This window comes from Triturus cristatus, chromosome 6 (genome assembly GCF_964204655.1).
Source record: "Triturus cristatus chromosome 6, aTriCri1.1, whole genome shotgun sequence".
Lineage (NCBI taxonomy): Eukaryota > Metazoa > Chordata > Amphibia > Caudata > Salamandridae > Triturus > Triturus cristatus.
Genome location: NC_140589.1, coordinates 1,396,857,085 through 1,396,877,654, shown reverse-complemented (window position 1 = coordinate 1,396,877,654; position 20,570 = coordinate 1,396,857,085). Strand labels below are relative to the sequence as shown.

Below are 20,570 nucleotides of genomic sequence, written 5' to 3'. Positions count from 1 at the left end.
CTGACGAAAAATCTTTCAGGATCCAGCCTGACGCCTGGGGATATTCTAAGGTAAGGAATCTAACGAACGTGTTTCTTTCAGATTCCCAAAGCCATACCTCTCCCGGAGGAGGGTGTCCACCTGACTAGACCAAAAATCCTGCAAAACAGAGCGAGCAAAATGGCCATCCCTCCTAACCTCAGAGTCCAAGCAGTAAAGCTTAGCAAAGGTGTGGAGGGAGGCCCAAGTTGCTGCCTTACAGATATCAAGAACAGGAACACCTCTAGCCAAATCAGAAGAAGTAGACTTAGCTCTGGTGGAATGAGCTCTGATACCTTCAGGCGGTTCCTTCTTGGCCAGTGCGTAGCAAATTTTGATGCACAAGATAATCCACCTGGAAAGCGTCCTCTTGTGCACTGCCTTGCCTTTCATTTTCCCAACATAGCCCACGAAGAGCTGATCGTCCAGCGTCAGATCTCTAGTCCGATCCAAATAAAAGGCGACAGCCTTCTTAGGGTCCAACCGATGCAGTCTCTCTTTCTCCTTGGAAGGGTGAGGGGAAGGATAAAAGGTGGGTAAAGTGATGGATTGTCCCATATGAAAAGGGGTAACCACCTTGGGAAGGAAAGTAGCCCGGGTCCTCAAAACCAACTTATCCGCATGAATGGTCAGGAAAGGAGGTTTCGAACTAAGAGCTTGAAGCTCACTTACCCTCCTAGCCGAGGTAATGGCAATCAAGAAAACCGTTTAAAAAGAAAGAAGCCTCAACGGACAAGAGTGAAGAGGCTCAACTGGAGAACCCATTAAAAAAGTGAGTATGAGAATCAAATCCCACTGAGACATAATGAAAGGAGTGGGAGAAAACATATTTGTAAGGCCCTTAATGAACCTCATAACAATGGGGGACTTAAATAAAGACGGCTGGTTCAGCAAACATAAAAAGGCCGACAAAGCCAATAAATAGCCCTTAACAGTGGCTACAGCACAACCTTGCTGTGCTATAGAAAGAGAAAACTCCAAAATATTAGACAATCGGGCCTTCAAAGGGTCAATGTCACTCTCTCTCTCTCCGCACCCCTTAACAAACCTGGACCATCTGGAAGAGAAAAAAAATTAGTGGAGTGTCGCCTGGATGATAAAATAACATCCACTATATACGGCGGGAGAGAGAAAGAACTCAGGTTGCCCCGTTCAATCTCCAGGCATGAAGGTGCAGGCTCTGGAGGTGGGGGTGTAGAACCTGCCCCTGCAACTGCGAGAGGAGGTCTGCCCTGAGAGGGAGACGGAGCGGGGGTGCGATAAGAGGTGTAGTAGGTCTGTGTACCACACCCTTCTTGGCCAATCCGGGACGATCAATATAACTTGGGCCCGGTCTTGGCGAATCTTCCTCAGAACCCGAGGAATCAAGTGTATGGGAGGAAACGCGTAAAGGAGTTGTGAGCTCCAATCCATCTGAAACGCATCCCCCAAAGCTCCCTGCATCGGAAACTGCAAGCTCACGAGAACGCGCACTGCTCGTTAATCTGCAGTCTCCAAACAGGTCCAACCGAGGAGATCCCCACATCTGAAAGATGCGATGGATCACCTCCGGATGAAGCCGCCATTCGTGATCGGCCGAGTAACGCCGACTGAGACTGTCCGCACGAACATTCAGCACACCGGCCAGATGATTTGCAAACACACAAATCCGTTGGCCCTGAACCCAGGACCAGAGCCGCAGAGCCTCTCGACAGAGGCAAAACGACCCTACCTCTCCCTGTTTGTTGATGTACCACATTGCGGTAGTGTTGTCCGTCAGGACCTGAACCGACTGACCGTGAAGGGAGAAAAGCCTTCAGTGCCAAACGTATCGCCCGCAAATCCAGAAGGTTGATGTGAAGCAACCGTTCCTCTGGAGACCAAAGGCCTTTGACCTCCAGATCCCCCACATGAGCACCCCACCCTAGAGTGGATGCATCCGTGATCACTGTGGCCATGGGCAGAGAAGGCTGAAAGGGCTTTCCTTGAGACAGGTTGCCCTGCTCACTCCACCAAGACAGCTCTGCTGCAGCTTCTCTGGAGATCCTGATATTCTCCCCGAGATCTCCGTTGTGCTGATACCACTGCCTGCGGATGCACCACTGGAGTACCCTCATGCGCCAGCGTGCATGGTTGACCAACAGAATGCATGAAGCGAACAGACCGAGCAGGCGAAGAACCTTCAGGACTGGAACAACCACTCCATCGCGAAATAAAGGAATAATTTCCTGTATATCGAGAATCCTCTGCGGAGGCGGGAATGCCCGACACACAGAAGTGTCCAGTATTGCCCCTATGAACAGGCTGCGCTGAGAAGACACCAGGTGAGATTTGGGTACATTTATCGAAAAACCCAATTTGAACAACAGATGAGTTGTCACATGCGAGTGGCGCGAAACCAACTCTGGAGACTCCGCTTTCAACAGTCAGTCGTCCAGGTAGGGGAAAACAGGAACCCTGACCTTCTGAGATGAGCCGCTACCACCGCCATCACCTTTGTAAAGACTCGAGGCGCGGAAGTGAGACCGAACGGAGGAACCGCAAACTGGTAATGTTGCGATCCCACCGTGGACCGGAGATACTTTCGATGCGACTTCAGGATGGGAAGATGAAAATACGCATCCTGCAGATCGATGGACACCATCCAGTCTTCCTGTTGAAGCGCAAGGAGAACCTGAGCCAAGGTCAACATTTTGAACTTTTCCTGCCTGAGGTAAAGGTTCAAAATCCTGAGGTCCAAGATTGGTTTCAAACGACCATCCTTTTTGGGGATCAGGAAATAACAGGAGTAACAACCCTGACCCCTTTCCTGTTCCGGAACCACCTCTATTGCACCTTTTTGGAGTAATGTAAGAACCTCCTTCTGCAAAAGCAGCAAGTGGTCTTCTGAACAACCACCCTGGCGAGGAGGGTAGGGAGGGGGAAACCAAAAATGGGAGGGTGTACCCATTCTCTACAAGATTCAAGACCCAACGATCCGATGTGATCAGTCTCCAATCTTGTAGAAAATGAGACACCCGACCTCCAACTGGACCAACATGTTCTAAGATGGGGAATCTAGAACTGCTTTTGTGATGTACCAACGGTGGCAGGAGGGGAGGTAGAGGAAGAGGAGGAGGCCTGTTGACGATTTGCACCCCTGAGGCCTCTCTTATTCTTCCCTCTGTACGATTTGTACAAGGGATTTTGCTGTTGATGGCGCTGCTGAAATTGTTGGCGGCCACAAAAGGAAGCAGATCTCCCAAAGCCCCAATATCTCTTGTACCCATCATCTCTAGACTGCACCTGGAGGCCTAAAGATCTTACGGTGGGCTCTACTGTCTTTGAAACGTTCCATGGCTGAGTCCGCCTTAGAACCAAAGAGCCTCGACCCATCAAAGGGCAAATCCAAAATGGTCGCCTGTACATCAGCCGAAAACCCTGAAGACTTGAGCCATGCCTGTCTCCTTGTAGCCACAGAAGACCCCATAACACGAGCCACAGAGTCAGCAGTGTCCATGCCTGACTGAAACCCTTGTCATGCTGCGGCCTGCGAATCTGAAAGGACTTTCAAGAGGTTGGCACGATCCTCCTCAGGCAACTTGGGAGCCAACTGAACAACAGAGTCCATCAGTGCATGTATATATCGTCCAAGAAGGCAAGTCGCATTAGTTGACTTTAGAGCCATACTTGCAGAAGAAAATACCACCTTCGCAGCTTGCTCCGTCTTTTTCGAATCCCTGTCACCCAAAATGGTAGGAAAAGCACCAGAAGACTGTTTTGAGCAACTAGACTCTCCGGTGTCGGATGTGATGACAAAAAAGCCGGATCACCAGGGGCAGGGTTGTATCGTCTCGAGATAGAACGAGATACAGCCGGAGCAGACAAAGGCTTCTGCCACACCTCCAGAATTGGATCTGTTAGGGCCTCTGTGAATGGAAGTAGGGGCTCAGAAGTTGATGAAGAAGTATTCAAAACTTCCGTCAGTACGTTGGACTTAATCTCAGCAGAGGGAGGTTTAAGGCCCAATAAGTCAGCTGCCTTCTTTATGACAACATGGTAAGGTGCAACGTCCTGCACAACACAACCACTTGCAGATGGTAAGTCATACTCAGGGGAGGTTTTTAGGCCACTAGCTTCCTGAAGGCCTTCAAACTCATCCACAGAGTCCACAATTTTTCTCCTTCCTCCTGTTCTTGCAAATACTCCTCCTCCTCAAGCAATCTCTGAGCTTCTCTCCTGGAGCGTTGCTTAGGCACAGGCGTCGGTGGAGCCACACGCGGCGCCGGAGAAGACACCAGCGGCGTCCATGGAGGAGCCTCGACATCGAACCTCGACCGAATCCGAGGTGGAGCAGACTCAGCAGCTGAAGGAGTCCGGGGAGTCGGAGTAGACTATCTCAACGCCGGGAAATGCCAAGCCGGAGTCAACGGCATAAAAGGTGCCTGGGGATAGAACTGAGGCACACCCAGGTTGAATGCCAGAGGACCCACGGGGGCTGAAGGCGCACCGGATGGAGTTGAGGCTCTTGTAAATAAACCAAACATCGCATTGAGAAAATGCGAAGAGTCAGTCCCAGGAGCAGGAAAAGGAGGATATGGATCCGTACCTTCCTGTAGGGGAGTCACCTGAGGTCGCACTGGAGCCTGCGGAGGCTTCAAACCGCATTTATATTGTCAGAATGTTGGTGAGTTCAAACCCCCAAGAGCAGCTGGTCTCTAAGTTTTTTTTATGGTAGAAGGGCACCAATAAATTACAAATATAACGGTTTGTCTGCTTAGCTTTCCAGTTCAACAGAGACCAACGGAGGCTATTGTAAGGTTCCTTCTCGCCTCTGCAGGAAGCAGAGGCATGATAATGAAAATCTCATTGGCCCCTCTGTCCACCCTACTTCAGTCTGCACATTTTTTTTTTTTTATTAACTGTTTATTGAAGAGGTTCACAGACACACACAGCTTCGCGCCTACAACCCTGGGGCCGGCAACATGTCAATAATAAACACAGCTTTTAAGCCAACAACCCAGAGGGCAGGCAGCAATCACCTTCCATAGAATTTGCGTGAACCTGTGTACTCAGCATTCTTGGTGGACAATGAAACAACAAATATAAAGCATATTCAACATGCGGTGATCAATAGATAACAAGATATTTATAAAAAAAAAACAGTTGGCCATTTGCCTATAATGATGCCGGAGTGGTAAGAAACCCATCAGGTGCATAATTGTTGGACACGTGTGCTCTCACTTCCGTATTAACTCAGCCCCCCAGGTGTCAAACCGCCCTTTTGGGCGAGGCATTCAAGGTGGTTCTGCGCAGTATAACTAGCCGGCAGCGGACTGAATGGTAGAGTTATGGCTATTGTCATCCAGTGCGGTGGGGGAATCTCCACCAACATTCGAATCTCTACTGAGCAAATACGTAGTATAGAGCCCCCAGAAGTTCTTAGGTCTGCTCCGAGGGGGAAGCAATTCGCTGTAAGTTTCTGTTTATGTACTACAATAAAGCATGTTGTGCGCCCATTGTGTTACTGTAGGTGTAGGGCCCCTAGACCAGCACATTGCAACCCTCCGTTTTGCTATGAGAAGACCCATATCTACCAGTATGCGTATTGCCTTTGGCAACTGTTTAGAATACCCCAGAGGGGCCAGTGCCGGATCAGGAGCGAGTTCTGTTTCAACAATCTTCCCCAACTCAAGGAAGAACAATTCCCAATAATTATAAACTCCCGGACATTGCCACGCCAGGTGGAAAAAATCAGCAATCAGCGCATGACATCTGTCGCATGCCGGACTATCCCTCAAGCCATGTTTGTGTAATCTCTCTGGGGTATAGTACACTCTGTTCACATACTTGAAGTGAATCAACCTATGTCTGCCGTGTAGTGAAATGCGTAGGGTGCTGGTGCAACAATAGGCTCACATAGCGTCATCTACAAGGCGTTGTAAATCTCTTTGCCAGGCCAGCCCGGCTTTCTTGTAATGATTCGCTCTATGCGACATTGCTATCTTATATATGTTAGAGACCATCTTGTGTGGCGATTTAGCCTTAATGATATAGGACAGTTCTAGCATCTCGGGTGGGTCCTGAAGGTCTTGTCCCAAGCTGTCATGCATTGCCCTTCTCACTCTGTGAAACTGAAAATGTTGCAGCAAGGTATTAGTGTTTGCCGTGTTTTCCACGTCCTCCCAAGTTTTAACTGCCCCATCTTGAAATAAATCCCCTGCTGTAGTTATGCTCAAAGTTTGCAACTCACGAACAACCCCACCATCTCTACATGGTTCCAGCCATAAAGTCCACTCAATAGGCATAACCGGGAAGTACAGCAGTGCCCCCGCTTTTAATTGCAATAAAGTATGCCAGGCATGACGAGTCGAGTTAATCGAGTCTCGGATCCCCATTCTGCGGTCTGCGGATTCAAATATCGTGGCCGGAAGGGGGAGCGGGTCTGCGAAGAGTTTTTCCATACGGAGAAACGGGATATCTGGCGAGCCATGGATCCAATAATAGGCTTGAGCGCCTTGCGCTGCCCTGTAATACAGGTCCAAATCTGGCGTGCCCAATCCCCTCATGTGGTAGGGCAGTGTGAGCGTACGCGATTTCACCCTCACTTGTTTACCCGCCAAGGCCAATTTTACCAATGATTTGTTGACTCCTTGAAAAAAAGAGCATGGCAAAACAATGGGGATATTTGTAAAAAGAAACAGAAAACGGGGTAGGATCACCATCTTCATAATAGAGATTCTGCCGAGCAGAGATAACGGCAACCTAATCCAGGCATCCACATCATCCTTCAGTCTGCTGACTGCAGTACCGTAGTTTTCTCTAAACACAATCTTCGAATCTGTGTGTAGACGGATTCCTAGGTACCGTATCGTGTCAGTGGACCATTGTAGCAGAAAATCTGGCTCAAAATGCGTTGTGGCCAGAGTGAGTGGGAAAATTATGGATTTTGACCAATTGACCCGCAGGCCCGACAGCGCTCCAAAATGCACCACCTCCCTGAGGACAGAGGAGAGACTGATCTCTGGTTCGCAAACATATAACAACGTGTCATCTGCGTATGTTGACACTATAATCTTTTAAGTCGGGAAGCTGACGCCTTTGTGTCTGTGGTATTCCCTTAGTGCGCACGCTAGGGTCTCTGCTACAAGAGCATATAAAATGGGAGACAGCAGGCAGCCTTGTCTCGTCCCTCTGGTTACCATAATGGAATCCATCACCAAGTTATCTATCTTTATACGGGCCGAGGGTGAATTGTACAATACCCCAATCAGTTGTAGGAAGACTGAGCCCAGAACCATCCTGGTCAATACTTGTCGCATGAAGGGCCACTCTGCCGAATCGAAGGCCTTCTCCATATCTAGGAAGACCGCGACCGCTTTAGAGTCCTGTTTGGTTTGTTGAATAGCCCCAAACACCGTTCCTAGATTGTAAGTGAGGTTCCTGTCTGGGATGAACCCTGCATGCTCAGGTGCTACCAATACCGGCGCTAGGGGGGACAGATGATTAGCTAGTATCTTAGCGAATAATTTAGTGTCCACGTTGAGCAAAGAGAGTGGACGATTGGATCCACACTCGTCTAACGGTTTGCCTGGCTTAGGGATGGCGACAATAATTGCCTCTTGCATCGTTGATGGCATTATGCCTGACATGCACATGTCATCAAAAAGCACTGAGAGGTGCAGGAGTAATAAATCCATGAAGGCTCTATGGAAACCGACTGTCAGGCCATCTGCTCCTGGAGCGCTGGCAGCTTTCATGCCCGCCAAGGCCAATAATATTTCATCCTTTTCTATAGGTTTCATGAGAAACTCCCGTGAGTATTGGTGAGAAATGGTAATTTAATATGTTCAAGATAGTCATGAAATTCGTCCTCTATGCCGGAAGACCGGGATTTATATGGTTCCATGTAAAATTGCTTAAACCTATCTGCAATAGCCGCCTCGTCCGATAACATTACACCCTCCACCGATCAAACGTCAGTGACTAGCGTTTTGCCGCGTTTAGCTTTCAGTATTCGTGCAAGTACCGAACCAGGCCTATCCCCCTCCCTGTAGACCCACGCCGTAGCGTATTTGCCTAGGTGCTTAATTTCACTGTCGGCTGCTTCCTGGTATTCCACGAGTGAGTCTTTGATATCTCACGTTGTCTCGTCCTCGCACTCTAATTTGCGTTTTTCCAAAGTTCACAGCTTCCTTTCCAGAGCAGCCAGTCTCTGTCGGACAGAGCGCAGAACCCCTGAGCGCTTGGCCATAGCAACTCCACGAATATAAACTTTGAAGGCCTCCCACACGACCTGAAAATTATCCACCGACCCCACATTAATTTAGAAAAAGGTTTCGATAGCTTCAGCTAATTCTGCTTTAAAGATAGGGTCCAACAGCGAATAAGGGGGAAACCGCCAGGTGAATGGCGGGATAGTCTTCCTCGGCGCATCTACAACCAGCAGAAGAGAGGAGTGATCCGATAATGTGCGTGGTAACACCAATCACTCCTGAGTGCGCTCCATGAGCGGCGCAGACGCCAACATATAATCTATTCGAGTATGTAAATTATGATAAGCGGAGTAATGTGTGTAACCTCCCCTGCCCGGATGTCGCGTTCGCCATACATCGCAAAGATCCATGCTCACCATTGCGGCCTCAAGTGCTCTAGCTGCAGCTGAGGGTTGCCTCATTTGTCCCCCCCGACCTATCCTACTCTGGGTTTCTAACCAGGTTTAAATCCCCACCCCAAAGAAACTGTGTGTCTGGGTACCTATTGACCGCACCCGCAAGTGTTGTGCAAAATTCTGGACAGTCATAGTTGGGGCCATAGATATTCACTAATATTAGGTCAATGCCCTTCCCGTGACATCTGGAGATCACAAAGCGACCATCCCTGTCTGAGTCCAATTGCTCCAGTGTGTAGGCTGACCTAGGATTTACCCAGGTCAGCACCTCTCGGGCATGTATGGTGAAACCTGAGGCGTTGATGTTATCCACCAGGCCTCTACAGCGTAATAATGCGCTGTTCAGTGGGAGATGCGTCTCCTGAATTAACGCTACATCTACATTCTGCCTATTCAGGTAGTTCAACAGCGTACGTAATTTACGGTGGTCATTAAGCCCCCGAACATTCCATGTGAGGCCGCGGAGGTATTCCAATCTCATTGGGACGTTAACGTCACTGGGTCCCGCCATTGTATGTGTTAGAGCACATAATGCATCCTGACCTATGCAGCAAATCTTTAATAAGTGCACCATGCAAAGACTAAGATTTATCTTCAAAACAACCAAAATACCAACTCTGCGCCCACCGCCCACGCCAGCCCGCCCCCAACTTGGCCGCGAGTCATCTTCAAAAAACACCCACAATCAACCTCCCACCTCCCCTTAAATTGAAATTGTACCCTCCCGTGTGTGATTCACTCGTGGGCAGATGTTGCTCGTCTTCCCTAGGAGATCAAGAAAAAACACTCAATAGCATCGTCAGCGAACTTGAGTACAGCCTCGCTGACCACTCCCATGCCGCTGTAATTATATAGATCAAAATACGGTAGAACAACATCCAACTCCAGGGCTTGATGCTTCCAGGAACAGATTCCAGCCCCTACGATAGTTCCGGATTCATCTCTACGTATTCCACCACTAGCTGCCCCACCTTGCCCTCCCCTCAATCAACTTTCAACGGTATGTCCAATGTCTCCCCATCAGCTGCCTGAGATAGACCTCGAGTAGAACCAATGACACCCTCGCTTCATGGATAGACTGTGGCAGTCCGCAATACGCAGTACCCCCTCCCCCTTTTCAGTCCCCAAGACCATACTTATCAGCTAGCTGCAGTACGCCATCATCAGTCCTGCTCGTCCAGTGAACCTCCTGCCGCCTCCTCAAGCTGATGTCGTTCCGTGCCATGGCGACGTTCTTTGGACCATTCCTTGAGGGCCTTCTGTAATGACTTTGGATCGGTAAAGATGTGCGAACGGCCCCGTCTATTGACTGAAGTTTAGCCGGGTATAACATAGCGTAGTCTATGCCCAGATCTCGCAGCTGTTTTTTCATGGGGACGAACTGTCGGCGCGCCTCCTGTACACGGATGGTGAAATCCGGGAATAGTGATATCTCCGAGCCTTCATAGGCCAGCTTCTGCTTTTCCCGCGCCAGTCTCAGAGCTGTGTCCCTGTCGCGATAATTAAGCAGTTTTGCGATGATCGGTCGTAGTGGTGCCCCCGGAGGTGGACGAGGCCCCAGGGAACAATGCGCTCTCTCCACCACAAACATAGTGGAGAAAACTCCCTCTCCCAGCAGTTTGACCAACAGTCCTTCAATAAACTGCTCCATGTTACCTGTCGGGGTAATCTCCGGGAGACCAGTGATTCGGAGGTTACATCGACGAGAACGAGCCTCTAGGTCCTCTGTTTTGTCTTGAAGGACACGCATAACTTTTCCCAAGTTGCTTGTGTTCTGTATCGTGCGTGGTGTGCGCTTCCTCCACCTCTGTAATCCTTTGTTCCGACATGTCTAGCCGCTCAGCGCTTTTGTCTAAGCGTTCCACCATTCGGTCCATCCTATAGGAGAGAGCGTCCATTTTGGTACCGAGGGAGGTAATACCACTTTGCAAGCTTTTCTCCATGGCCAGAAGCATGCACCGGATATCTGGGCTAACATCTTCAGCCATAGGGGCCTGCATCCTGACAGACTCATCTGTGGAGGCATCATTAGACTTCGACCGCTTCTGTTCAAAAGAGAGTTTGGGCTGCGCTTTGTCCACGCTCCCCTTTTCCGCACACAGGCAAGCCCGCCAAGCAGAACTCTTCTTTTCTCTACGGTCCCGAAACTCAGTACACAACACCACTGGAGGGACTGTGAGACGTTCCAGTCAGAACCAAGCGCTGTCAGCTTCTAGTCGGCCTGTGGGACAGCACCCTGAGCAGAGTGGCGTGGGAGGCGTGCCGCCAAAATCTGTTACCTAACGGCTACCGCACTCACCCAAGCGTAGGGTATTGTGCTAAAATGCAGGGTCCTGCCCGATAAATATAAACCAGGCCTCACACGCCAGCAATATTGCCCTCCGTCGCCACCTCGCGACTCCGCCCTGACGTCCGCGGGCATGACGTCAGCGGGGTCACATAAGCCCCACCCCGGCGCGCTGACGTCAGTTTGCTTCGGAGAACTTTTCCGCGTCACAACGCGGAGCCATCACAACAAAACTGAGAAGAGCATGGGAACAGTGTGCGAAAACCAGAGAAACAAAAAGAGAGAGACACAAAAGATGAGGATCAGCACCAGGTGGCACCGAGTCGTCAAGAGGCTACAACAAGAAAGCCAAAGCAGGAAGAGAGCATACCACCTCTGAGGAACAACTGTGCAAGCCAAGTGGCAGCACCAAGCAACACAAAAGTACCAAAAGGCCACATCAGCCTATGTGCACCCCTCCGCAGAACCACTGTGTAAGCCAAAGCGAGAGCCAGGCTGGAGGCACAAGCAGTGGAAGCACTGTAAGAGAGGGAGAGAGAGAGACTGCCACCATAGACCACACAGCAAAGGGCCACAAGCCCGGCACAGAGGAGCAACAGCAATCCACCCGAGACTACACAGTCGAGGAGGGCCAGAGTCTCTGAAAGGAGCAGGGGGCCAAGGGCAGGCAAAAGAACCCCCAGAGTAGAAGACCGCAAGGGGATCAGAAATTGCAACAAAGGGAAAAGAGCAAAGGCAGGCCCCTACACTGGAGAGAGCCAAGCTGGAGGGAAGCCCGAAAGGCAGAAAACGAAAAAGGACCCCCACAGAAGACAAGCCACCCAGAGGGAGGCGAGCGCAAGAAAACAAGCTGAGGGTCCTCGCAGAACGGGGAGGAAGGGCGGGTCATGAAGGAGTCTGCGGCTAGAATCGTCTCTACCAGATACATCGTTAACGAAGGTAAGTAACTTGCACATCTCATAGAGACTACTAGCCGCAGATTCCTTAACGTAGAATAGATACCCTAGCCATACCCAGAAGGGAGGAGGGCCTGCGAGAGAGCCTCCCCACCAGAAGAGACAAGGGCCCCAGTAGAGGGCATGGCACAAGAACCAGAAAGAAAGGCCAGGATATCCTAAGCCCAACCAAGGGAGAGCACCCCACACCCCGCAGGGGCAGACAGCATCCCAAAAACCTCAAGGAACACAAAGGCCACCCCGAACCCAGTGAGAAAAGGCAGGGCCTACCGGAAGAAACATATGCACAGGGATAGAAAAGAGCCATAAACAACAAGGTTGCAAGCAGCGGACAAGGCCGGAACGGCGCCACCACCGACAGCACACGCAGAATAAAAGCACCGTAGCGCGAAGCCACAGCGGAACCAGAGGCAGGGGCGCAAGGAAACACAGCAAGAGCACAATGGTGGAGCAGAACAAGCAGTCTTGCAAGGGCACGCGCCACCAGCAACAGGCAACACCACGGAACAGCGCACCCAGGAAAAGGCAGTAACCAGCCGAAGGCAGAGGCCAGGGAGGACCAGGACACACCCCAAGGAAGGGGCCGGCCCAGAGACACGCACACAGACCCCCGAAGAAGTGGAGGAACCGGCAGAAAAGAAGAGAGAGAGAGACGAAGGACGGGCCCAAGCCGGCCATCAGAAAACAGGCCAAGGAAAGCCAACCCTCTGGAGCATCAGGCAGAGGACCATGCCAAAACACAGGACCAAAGTGCAGAACCGCCACAACAATATGCCGCAGACAGCAGGCCAGACCGGCCGAACAACATGGCGACAAGGAGGAGGACAGACCGAGTTCAAGCCGCACCAAGACAATTGGCAAGAAAATTGCACCTGCGACATACCGTGATGCCACGGAGAGCAAGGAACTCGAAAGGATGACCACCCCTCCCCAGCACATGACAGAGCTATGTAATAGCTACAAGTACCCCACATTGGGTAGGTTACATCCCAAGAACCATGGAAACACCTCTTAGGAAAACCTTTCGGCAGCAGAGGACAAAACAGAAAGACCTGCAGAAAAAACCAGCAGACGGCTTATCAAGCAGCCAATAAGGAAGAGACAGAAGGCCTAATCTCAAGGCCTATTAGGCTTGCCAACATCCAAAACCACAAGACAACAAAGGGCCGGACCAGCAGCCAACAGCACCAAGGGCTCAACAAAAGGACCCTAAGGCACATCAACCATACAGAATACACAACCTGGGCTACCCGTTACAAGGCCCCAGGAAAACAACGGGAGAGCACCTCCCAAAACACAGACCGACAGTCAGGTCACTGAGGTGGAGGAGGAGGGTGAAGCCCCGCAAGAAACCTCTGAATGTCAGAATCCGCAGGGGCGTGGAACAACAGAGCGCCATCAAAGGGGAGGTCAACCAGCCGTTCCCAAAACGTTTTCAGGGAACACTGTGAGAAGTTGCCCTGATATATGATGTCACTAATTCTAGTGTACACCTTGTATCAGTCCAAACAACCCTTATGGTGATTGGTTGTAAAGTCAACCTTATGGACCAGCTATCCTAGTGGTAGCATGGACAAGAGCAGTCTTAGGCTAAACTCTGAATGGCATGTGAAGCCAGCTGTTATACCATATGTAATTCCTTGAATACCAAATGAAAGGACACCACAACAGATATATATATAAAAATAGAATGCATTTATTCTAGGCAAACCCTCAGCACTCTTTATGAGATTCGAGGTAAGTACAACACAGTCTTATTTTAGCATACATTAAGTCACACAGGTAAGTAATACAGTTAGGCCCTAGGGGCCACGCAAACCATATACTATGTAAGTGGTATAAGGACCACTGTCACGAACACAGGATAGGCCTAGGCCTAGGGAATCGCTGGGGCTACACTATACTACCAACAGTTAGAAAGTGGGAGGCCCACGGGATTCAGGTGCAGAGTGGAAACACTCACGCGTAATGCGTAAAAGTCGATAGAATCACTAACAGTTGGAAATAAGCAGTTTTAGGACACTTCTGGTATAGCTAGAAAGTCGAGACTCAGAAACTAGACCCTAGGATAGTCAATCCCCTTGTGAGCACCGAAGTACCCAAGTTACCTAGCCCACGGGCTGCGGGTGCATAGGTGTGAACTTGCGTCGGGTTTCGTCGTGGACTTCTATGGATGCCTGAAGGAAAGTTGCTGACAGGCAGTCAGTGAAGTGTGTCCGGTGGATCCCAAGGTGGGGACCAAGAAGGAAGGAACCTGCAAGCAGAAGGGACAGAGTCTAGGTCAACAGCCAGGAGCCGGGAAGGAACCAGGAAGGAAGCAGGCGATGTCGTGAAGATGCAGGTGAAGAGGTGAAGCTTGTCGCAGCAGCCACGGGTACCAGGAGATGTTGAGGACGACCAGGACCAGGAGGTGAGCTGTCCCACGAAGGCTCTTGCTGTCGGCGGCGTTGAAGTCGAGTTAGGACCCAACAAGCCTTGGCAAGCGGAACCCACGCAGGATGGAGGACTTGCTTCTGGTGCAGACCAGGAAGGTCTGGGGTGCTTCTCTTTCACAGAGGAGCGGGTGCCAGTCGGGAGGAGCCGGACCAGCAAGTTGAAAGTAAAGGTTCGTCGTCGCAGAGGTTACTAGCCAACAGGTCAGCAACCAGACAACACGTTGAGCAACACAGGTGCAGAAGGGCCCCACGCAGAACACGTGAAGTGTGGGGATCTGGTCTTCTTTGCAGATGGTGCTCGGGAGTGGGGCTTCTCAATTCCCCAAGCACAGCCTCGAGGAAGCCTCAGAAGTCGCGCTAGTCAGTTACTAGCCACTTTTCCCAAGTCGCCGGTCCCACGTCCCTCGTCGCCTCCACGGGTCTCAGCTTCGCTGGAGATGTGGATCTGGTTCAGAGGTGTCTGGAAGTCTCTGCAGTCGTCCCTCGTAGGATTCAGTCGCAAAGCAAGCAGCGGTCGCTGGATGGTGCCTGGTTGCCCAGGGTGGTCACTCCTTGGCCACAAGGGAGATTTCTTCAGGCTTCTTCCTGAGGTTGAATGTCGAAGGTCCAGAGTTTCTGTTCAAGTTGCAGATTCAGGTTAATCTAATCTAGCAGGGCCCAACTAGCTACTAATATACTGGGCTAGTGGGCTGGGCTACCTGCAAGGTCCCTCCTATGGGTGGGACCAGGAAAGGGAGTGGCTACACCCCCTTTCCTTTGTCCAGTTTCGCGCCAGAGCTGGGGCTGGAGTGCCCCAGCACCGGTTTGAACTGGACTATGCATGGGACACCTTGTGTGCCCCAGGCAGTGTCTAGTTTCTTTCATCCCTCCCTGCTCCAATACACTAACTCCTGTCTGGGGTGGTGCTCGCACCTCCCAAGGCAGGAAACCTATTGTCCAAGCCTCCCTCGCTGGAAGGACTCCCAGCAGCAGGAGGTCAGACTTGAGTCTGTGGCAGCAGCATCCATTTTGTGATGCTGGGGCTCTGGTTAACTTTAACCGGGTAAGTAGGTTTCAACATGTCTTCTCCCTCTAGAAGGGAGGAATAATATCCTCATCGCCAGAAATGGTATGGGGGTATTATTCCAAAGTGTTAGACACCTTACATGACATGTTTCGATAAAGCCAAACCATAGTTACCATAACCGTTTAAGATTATAAGGTACTTTAAGAGTATATGGTAGGCTATATCATAGAACAGCTATAAGGACATGGTTCCGAAAGCTGCAGATAGGCTCAACTCATGCTAGAGCACCATCTCACATGTTACCAAGCACTCTGCCTCCAGGATTGTTAAGGCCTGCCATAGGAGTGGCTGATAGGTACCCATGTGTCTATATATAAGGTAGGTCTAGGAATACTACACCTAAGCAAGGGGTGATTACACAACCTTGCCCCATCTGAGTGATCAGCCAGTTGTGTCATTATGGAAGGCCTGGCCAGGGGTGGCATAATACATGCTGCAGCCCCTGGTAGGCCTAGGGTACACCTATGCCCTGGGTACCTAAGGTACACTGTACAGGGGCCAATAAGGTGATCCTATCCAATTGGGTTATTCACCTAAAGTGCACAGTATCAGTTTAGAGAGAGAACAGCCGGGCTGTGGGTCTGATTAGCAGGCCCACAGCCACATCCAAGTCGAAAACCAGTGAAGCAAAAGCAAAAAGTGGGGGTGAACATAGAAAGCAGACCCTACTCTCCTACAAACACACTATCCCGTAGCCAGGCATGGCGACGAAGAGCCACCTAAGTAGCCATGGTACGACCAAGCACCTCCAAAAACATCCAGAGCCGAGCGTAGAATGAACGCCTCCAGCTCCCGGCCATCCAACACATGGTGCCACAGATCAACACAGGCACCATCCTGAGAAGCGGAAGACAGAAGTGACTTCGCTGAGTCCCATAAGCAAGAAGTGGCTCTGGCCAACACACAAAGAGTGTTAAGGGCCCGCAAAGCAGCGCTGGAAGAGGCGAAGCTGTTGCGCCCCCAAGAATCCAACCAGCAGGCCTCCCGCGACGGTGGAGACAACACCGATGGCAAGGAGGGAAAGGCAGTCTGTAAAAGAGAGCCCCTGGTAGAAGGATTGAGGGAAAGACAGACATGATCATGCGAAGCAGGCCGGTGGCGGTGCAGAAGAGGCTGGGGCACCGGGTCCCCCATGGCAGGACGCCCCCAAAAGAGAATTGGGGAGCGCAGCCTCGAAGGGCAGAAGCAGCTCCCATCCACCAGAGCCCTGATGGAGAACCACCAGCAGATGATCAGTGGGGAAATGGTCAGCTGGATCGCCCATACGCAAGATTCCCACAGTCGTGGAAACAGCCCGAGTGAAGGCAGCACTCGCCTCCATAGGGCCCAGCGGCGGGGAAAGCAGCTCCTCTGTGGGCGACGGCTGCAAGCTAAGGTGGCCGTCCCCCAGCCCAACCGAAGGAAGCAAAGGCCAAGCTCGAAAAGGAGGAGGGTGGACCGATGAATGGGGAACCTGAGGTGCCTCCGGCGAAGACTGTGGGCGCGGGAACGGCGAAGAGCCGTCCTTAGAAGATGCCGGGGAAAAAGACACGACGCGGCGACCCGTTTCCGGAGAGGATGAAACAAACAGCTGCCGAACCTCTGGAGAAGAGGGGGCGTCCGAAGACGAATCAACTACCCGACGTCGCAGAATCCGCCACCGGTGTCAGGTCAACGTCAACCGGCGCTGAAAGGGACGCCGGAACGACCTCCGCCACAAAGCGCGGCGCAGGAGGTCGGAGCCAGGGCGGCTAAGGAACGGTGCCGAAAAGGCGTCGACTCAACCGACTGTGTGGAGGGACAAGGGGGGCTCGGAGACACGCCCCGGCCCCTAGTCAGCCCCTGCGGCGTCGCTAGGGCCAGTAGCCGCTGGCGCCTCAGCGGCGTCACCTCGGCCAAGGCCGCCGCCTGCCCAGAGGACCGAGGGGGACTCGAGGACACGTCCCGACCTTCCACAACACCACAGGGAACCACGCGGGGGTTTGCGGCGAGGCAAAGGCGCCGTGGTCCGAAGGAGGGAACCCCGAAGGGCCGCACCCCGACGGCACCACATCCTACGAACCTGGATCCGAACTTGTCGGCGCAGGAGCCGGCGGCGATGCAACAGAAGTCCCCGCACGCGCCACGGGATCCGCAGACGTCCCAGGAAGAGAAGGAGAAGGAGGAAGAGCCAACGAGGCCTGGAAGGCCGCCGCATAGGCCTCCATCTGGGTTCTGGTCACCCCGCGCCGGGGAACGGCGGATAGGGTGGAGACGCGCAGGGCCGCACCACCCGCGGTTAACCCACACCCCCAACAGTCCGGGGGCCGGGCCACAGGGACAAACTATGACACTTACCAACAGGTGAGCGATGCCCTTGCGGCCTGGGAGAAGGACGATGTCGGAGATGGAAGCGGCGGTTCTTGAAGCCGTCCTCGGGGGACGGACGCGGCGCCGCCGCCGACCTGGACATGTGTGCCGAAAAGAGTTTCATCCGGCGCTCCCGCCGGGACTTTGGCTTCATTTGCTAACATGCCTCACAGTCCGTTGAGTCATGGTGCTCCCCCAACACCACATACAGATGGGGTGAGGATCCGTCGCCGGCATCTGGTGCGCGAAAGACAAGCACGTCTTGAAGCCCGAAGGCATTCGCACACTGTACCCAGAAAAACGCTAGGCGTAAAAAGAAAGCGCGCTGGGGTGGGGCTTATGTGACCTCGCTGACCTCACGCCCGCGGAGGACGTCGGGGCGAAGTCGTGAGGTGCCGCCCCCCCGGGCACGCAGAGATGCTGGGCAAGAAAGTTTTCCAGGTCCAGTCTCCCGTCTGGAGATAATTCTACGTTAAGGAATCTGCGGCTAGTAGTCTCTATCAGATTCATGGGTTATACACGCTTCAAATCCCTCTCACTGGACCAATTTTAGGGGGGTACCTTCACAACCGGAGCTGCGTGTGGTCAAAGCGGGAGCCCGCCACTTGCTCCGAAGCGCTCCTTCGTCACTAGGGCACCTCCGGCTTCTGCACTTCTATTGTTCGTCGTTCGGGGCTCAGTCTGCCCCCGAGGCACCTGTCAGTGCACCGCCACCCGCAAGAGCAGCAGTCTCGGTGGGACTCCCGGATGGCAAAGGCGTCCCTCGTGCCTCCGGCGTACAAGCATCTCGTCCCTCAGCAGAGTCTGTCGATCCGTTCATCTCGAGTCCGGAGATGCAGGCCTAACAAGGCAGACGTCTTCAGGGCGCCGTATCTTTGTCGTTCTCGATCGCCGGGGAACCAGAGTGTAACCCTTTGAGTCTCTGCGCATTCCGGTGAGCAATCCTCAGCAGAGTGATAAGGTTAGTGTGCAAGGCTGTAGGATAAATGTCGGATGGTGAGACGATGACACGGAGCAAAGGGCTCAAGCGGCCATCTTGGTCGCGAGCAAGCTCCGCCCCCAGTCTGCACATTTTTCTCCAAAGCCTTCCGGCTCTGGCGAACACCTCAAATGTATACATACACCGATTATCACCAAACAAAGCTTTGAAAGCAGAACGATTGAAGCCAGCAATAAAACAATGATACATGGATTTATCTGGAGGTGATTTTGTTTCACCAAATTCAAGTCCTGTATTCAATGTAATGCTTTGGACACAGAATATTGTTTAACATGTCAAACAGAGAAAGGTACAGCTGAAGCACAAGATCACATTAAATGTTTGGCATAATCAAATTCTGCAATCAAAAAACGTCACACTTACTCTTTAGATGGGTTATACACCCCTGTGACCCTCGTGGAGAAAGGGTGGAAGAATGCAAAAACTGCTGTCTGAGTGATTGGCACCTCTTACACGCTTTGTAGGTGAGGCTGGCCAACACTAATCATGCCGTACATTTGAAAAGAACTACCACTTTGAAATAAGTATCTTTACTAAAAGCGGCTACCAAAGCGGGAATTCAAGATTGACCAAAGGGAGCCCAGGAATAAGCCTGCTATGAGGCAATGAAGACCTTATTTTTTGGGTCACCATGGGATGGCGTGACAAAGGAACAAACCATTCTAACAGCATTTCATGTAAAAGATAAAATACATGGCTCCACAGCATTTTGCAAACTTGCTCTTCTTTAAACAGGAGTTTAAGTTACGTAAAAAATATTGGATTTTCTTTTTTTTTTTTTAAACAGAAGCACACTGCCCTATGTTTATGATCTGCTAAAGGGGACGTTATTTCTGCATTTCTGCTTCATTAATCCCTGACCCTGGTAACTCAGCAGCATAATCTCCATTTAGCATTGGCAGAGGCGGCATCCACTGTGAGAGGCCATTTTTTCCAATAAGCAGGCCCGGTTTCAGTGTTAGCTTTTGAGCTGAGTATTCCAAGCGCAGCGAGAAACCCGCACCCCCTGGATGAACCAGAGCACATTACTGAGAGAAAGTTCATTAACCTTCCTAGACTCAAGGGTTAATGTGGTATTCTGAGAAAGGTTTCTTGTTGAACATCCCTGAAGCAAAATAAATCAAAATTAACACCATCATCTCTTTAAATATTCATCAGTTGATTCAAGGGGATCCCCTGGCCTTCTTGCACTCACAGCATTTATTATAAAACTAGAGGTACATCTATCGCTCTAACGCTTTGCCGCAGAAAGAAGCATATAATGTATGGACTCACCTGTTCCTCCAACAGTGTAGCTAGGACTGGGGGAAAAGACTTGAGCTGCAAAATCCTCAAATGTCATCACTTCTCTGTGGTTCTGGATTATTGCTTCGAGATAGAGCGCTCTTTCTTCATAGCTGTAGTTAGTAGGTTAAAGATATACACGGAGAAACCATATAGTGACAGAGCATATGCAAAGTGACAGGTCCAACTGACAGCAATAACAAATATAAACAATGAGTAATTGACATCAATGTTACCATGATATGACTGAAAAACCATTCACCGTTACTTTACTGCAAGACAAATCATTATATTTCATACTAGATTAAAAAGCAGATGGAGCAACTTGAACACAAGGACGCTTTTTCTATTTAAGCTCAGAGAAAGCATCTGTGCGTCCTTGAAAGTGAGCAACCAGTAACACGGGGATCATTCTGGTGATATTGCAGACATGTATTTTGCTTTTAATAAAACAGCTTTTGTGACACATTCTGAGCTTCGGTTCTGAGGAGCGCAATCAGGAAGTGATAGCTGCTGCAAATAAACCTCGTGAGTAAGCTATGCCATGTTTTGGAACAACGCTTCCAG

The 20,570-nt window shown here is 51.2% G+C and overlaps 1 protein-coding gene across 7 annotated transcripts in view; it reads right to left on the bottom strand.

Moving 5' to 3' along the window:
- RALGAPA2 (Ral GTPase activating protein catalytic subunit alpha 2) overlaps nt 1–20,570 on the bottom strand; it is a 1,855,355-nt gene that overhangs the window by 157,737 nt on the left and 1,677,048 nt on the right. For all 7 annotated transcript variants that reach the window (XM_085612413.1, XM_085612412.1, XM_085612410.1 and 4 more), the window contains one exon: nt 19,995–20,116. In XM_085612413.1, the coding sequence (XP_085468539.1) occupies nt 19,995–20,116 (122 nt within the window). The remainder of the gene's footprint in view (nt 1–19,994; nt 20,117–20,570) is intronic.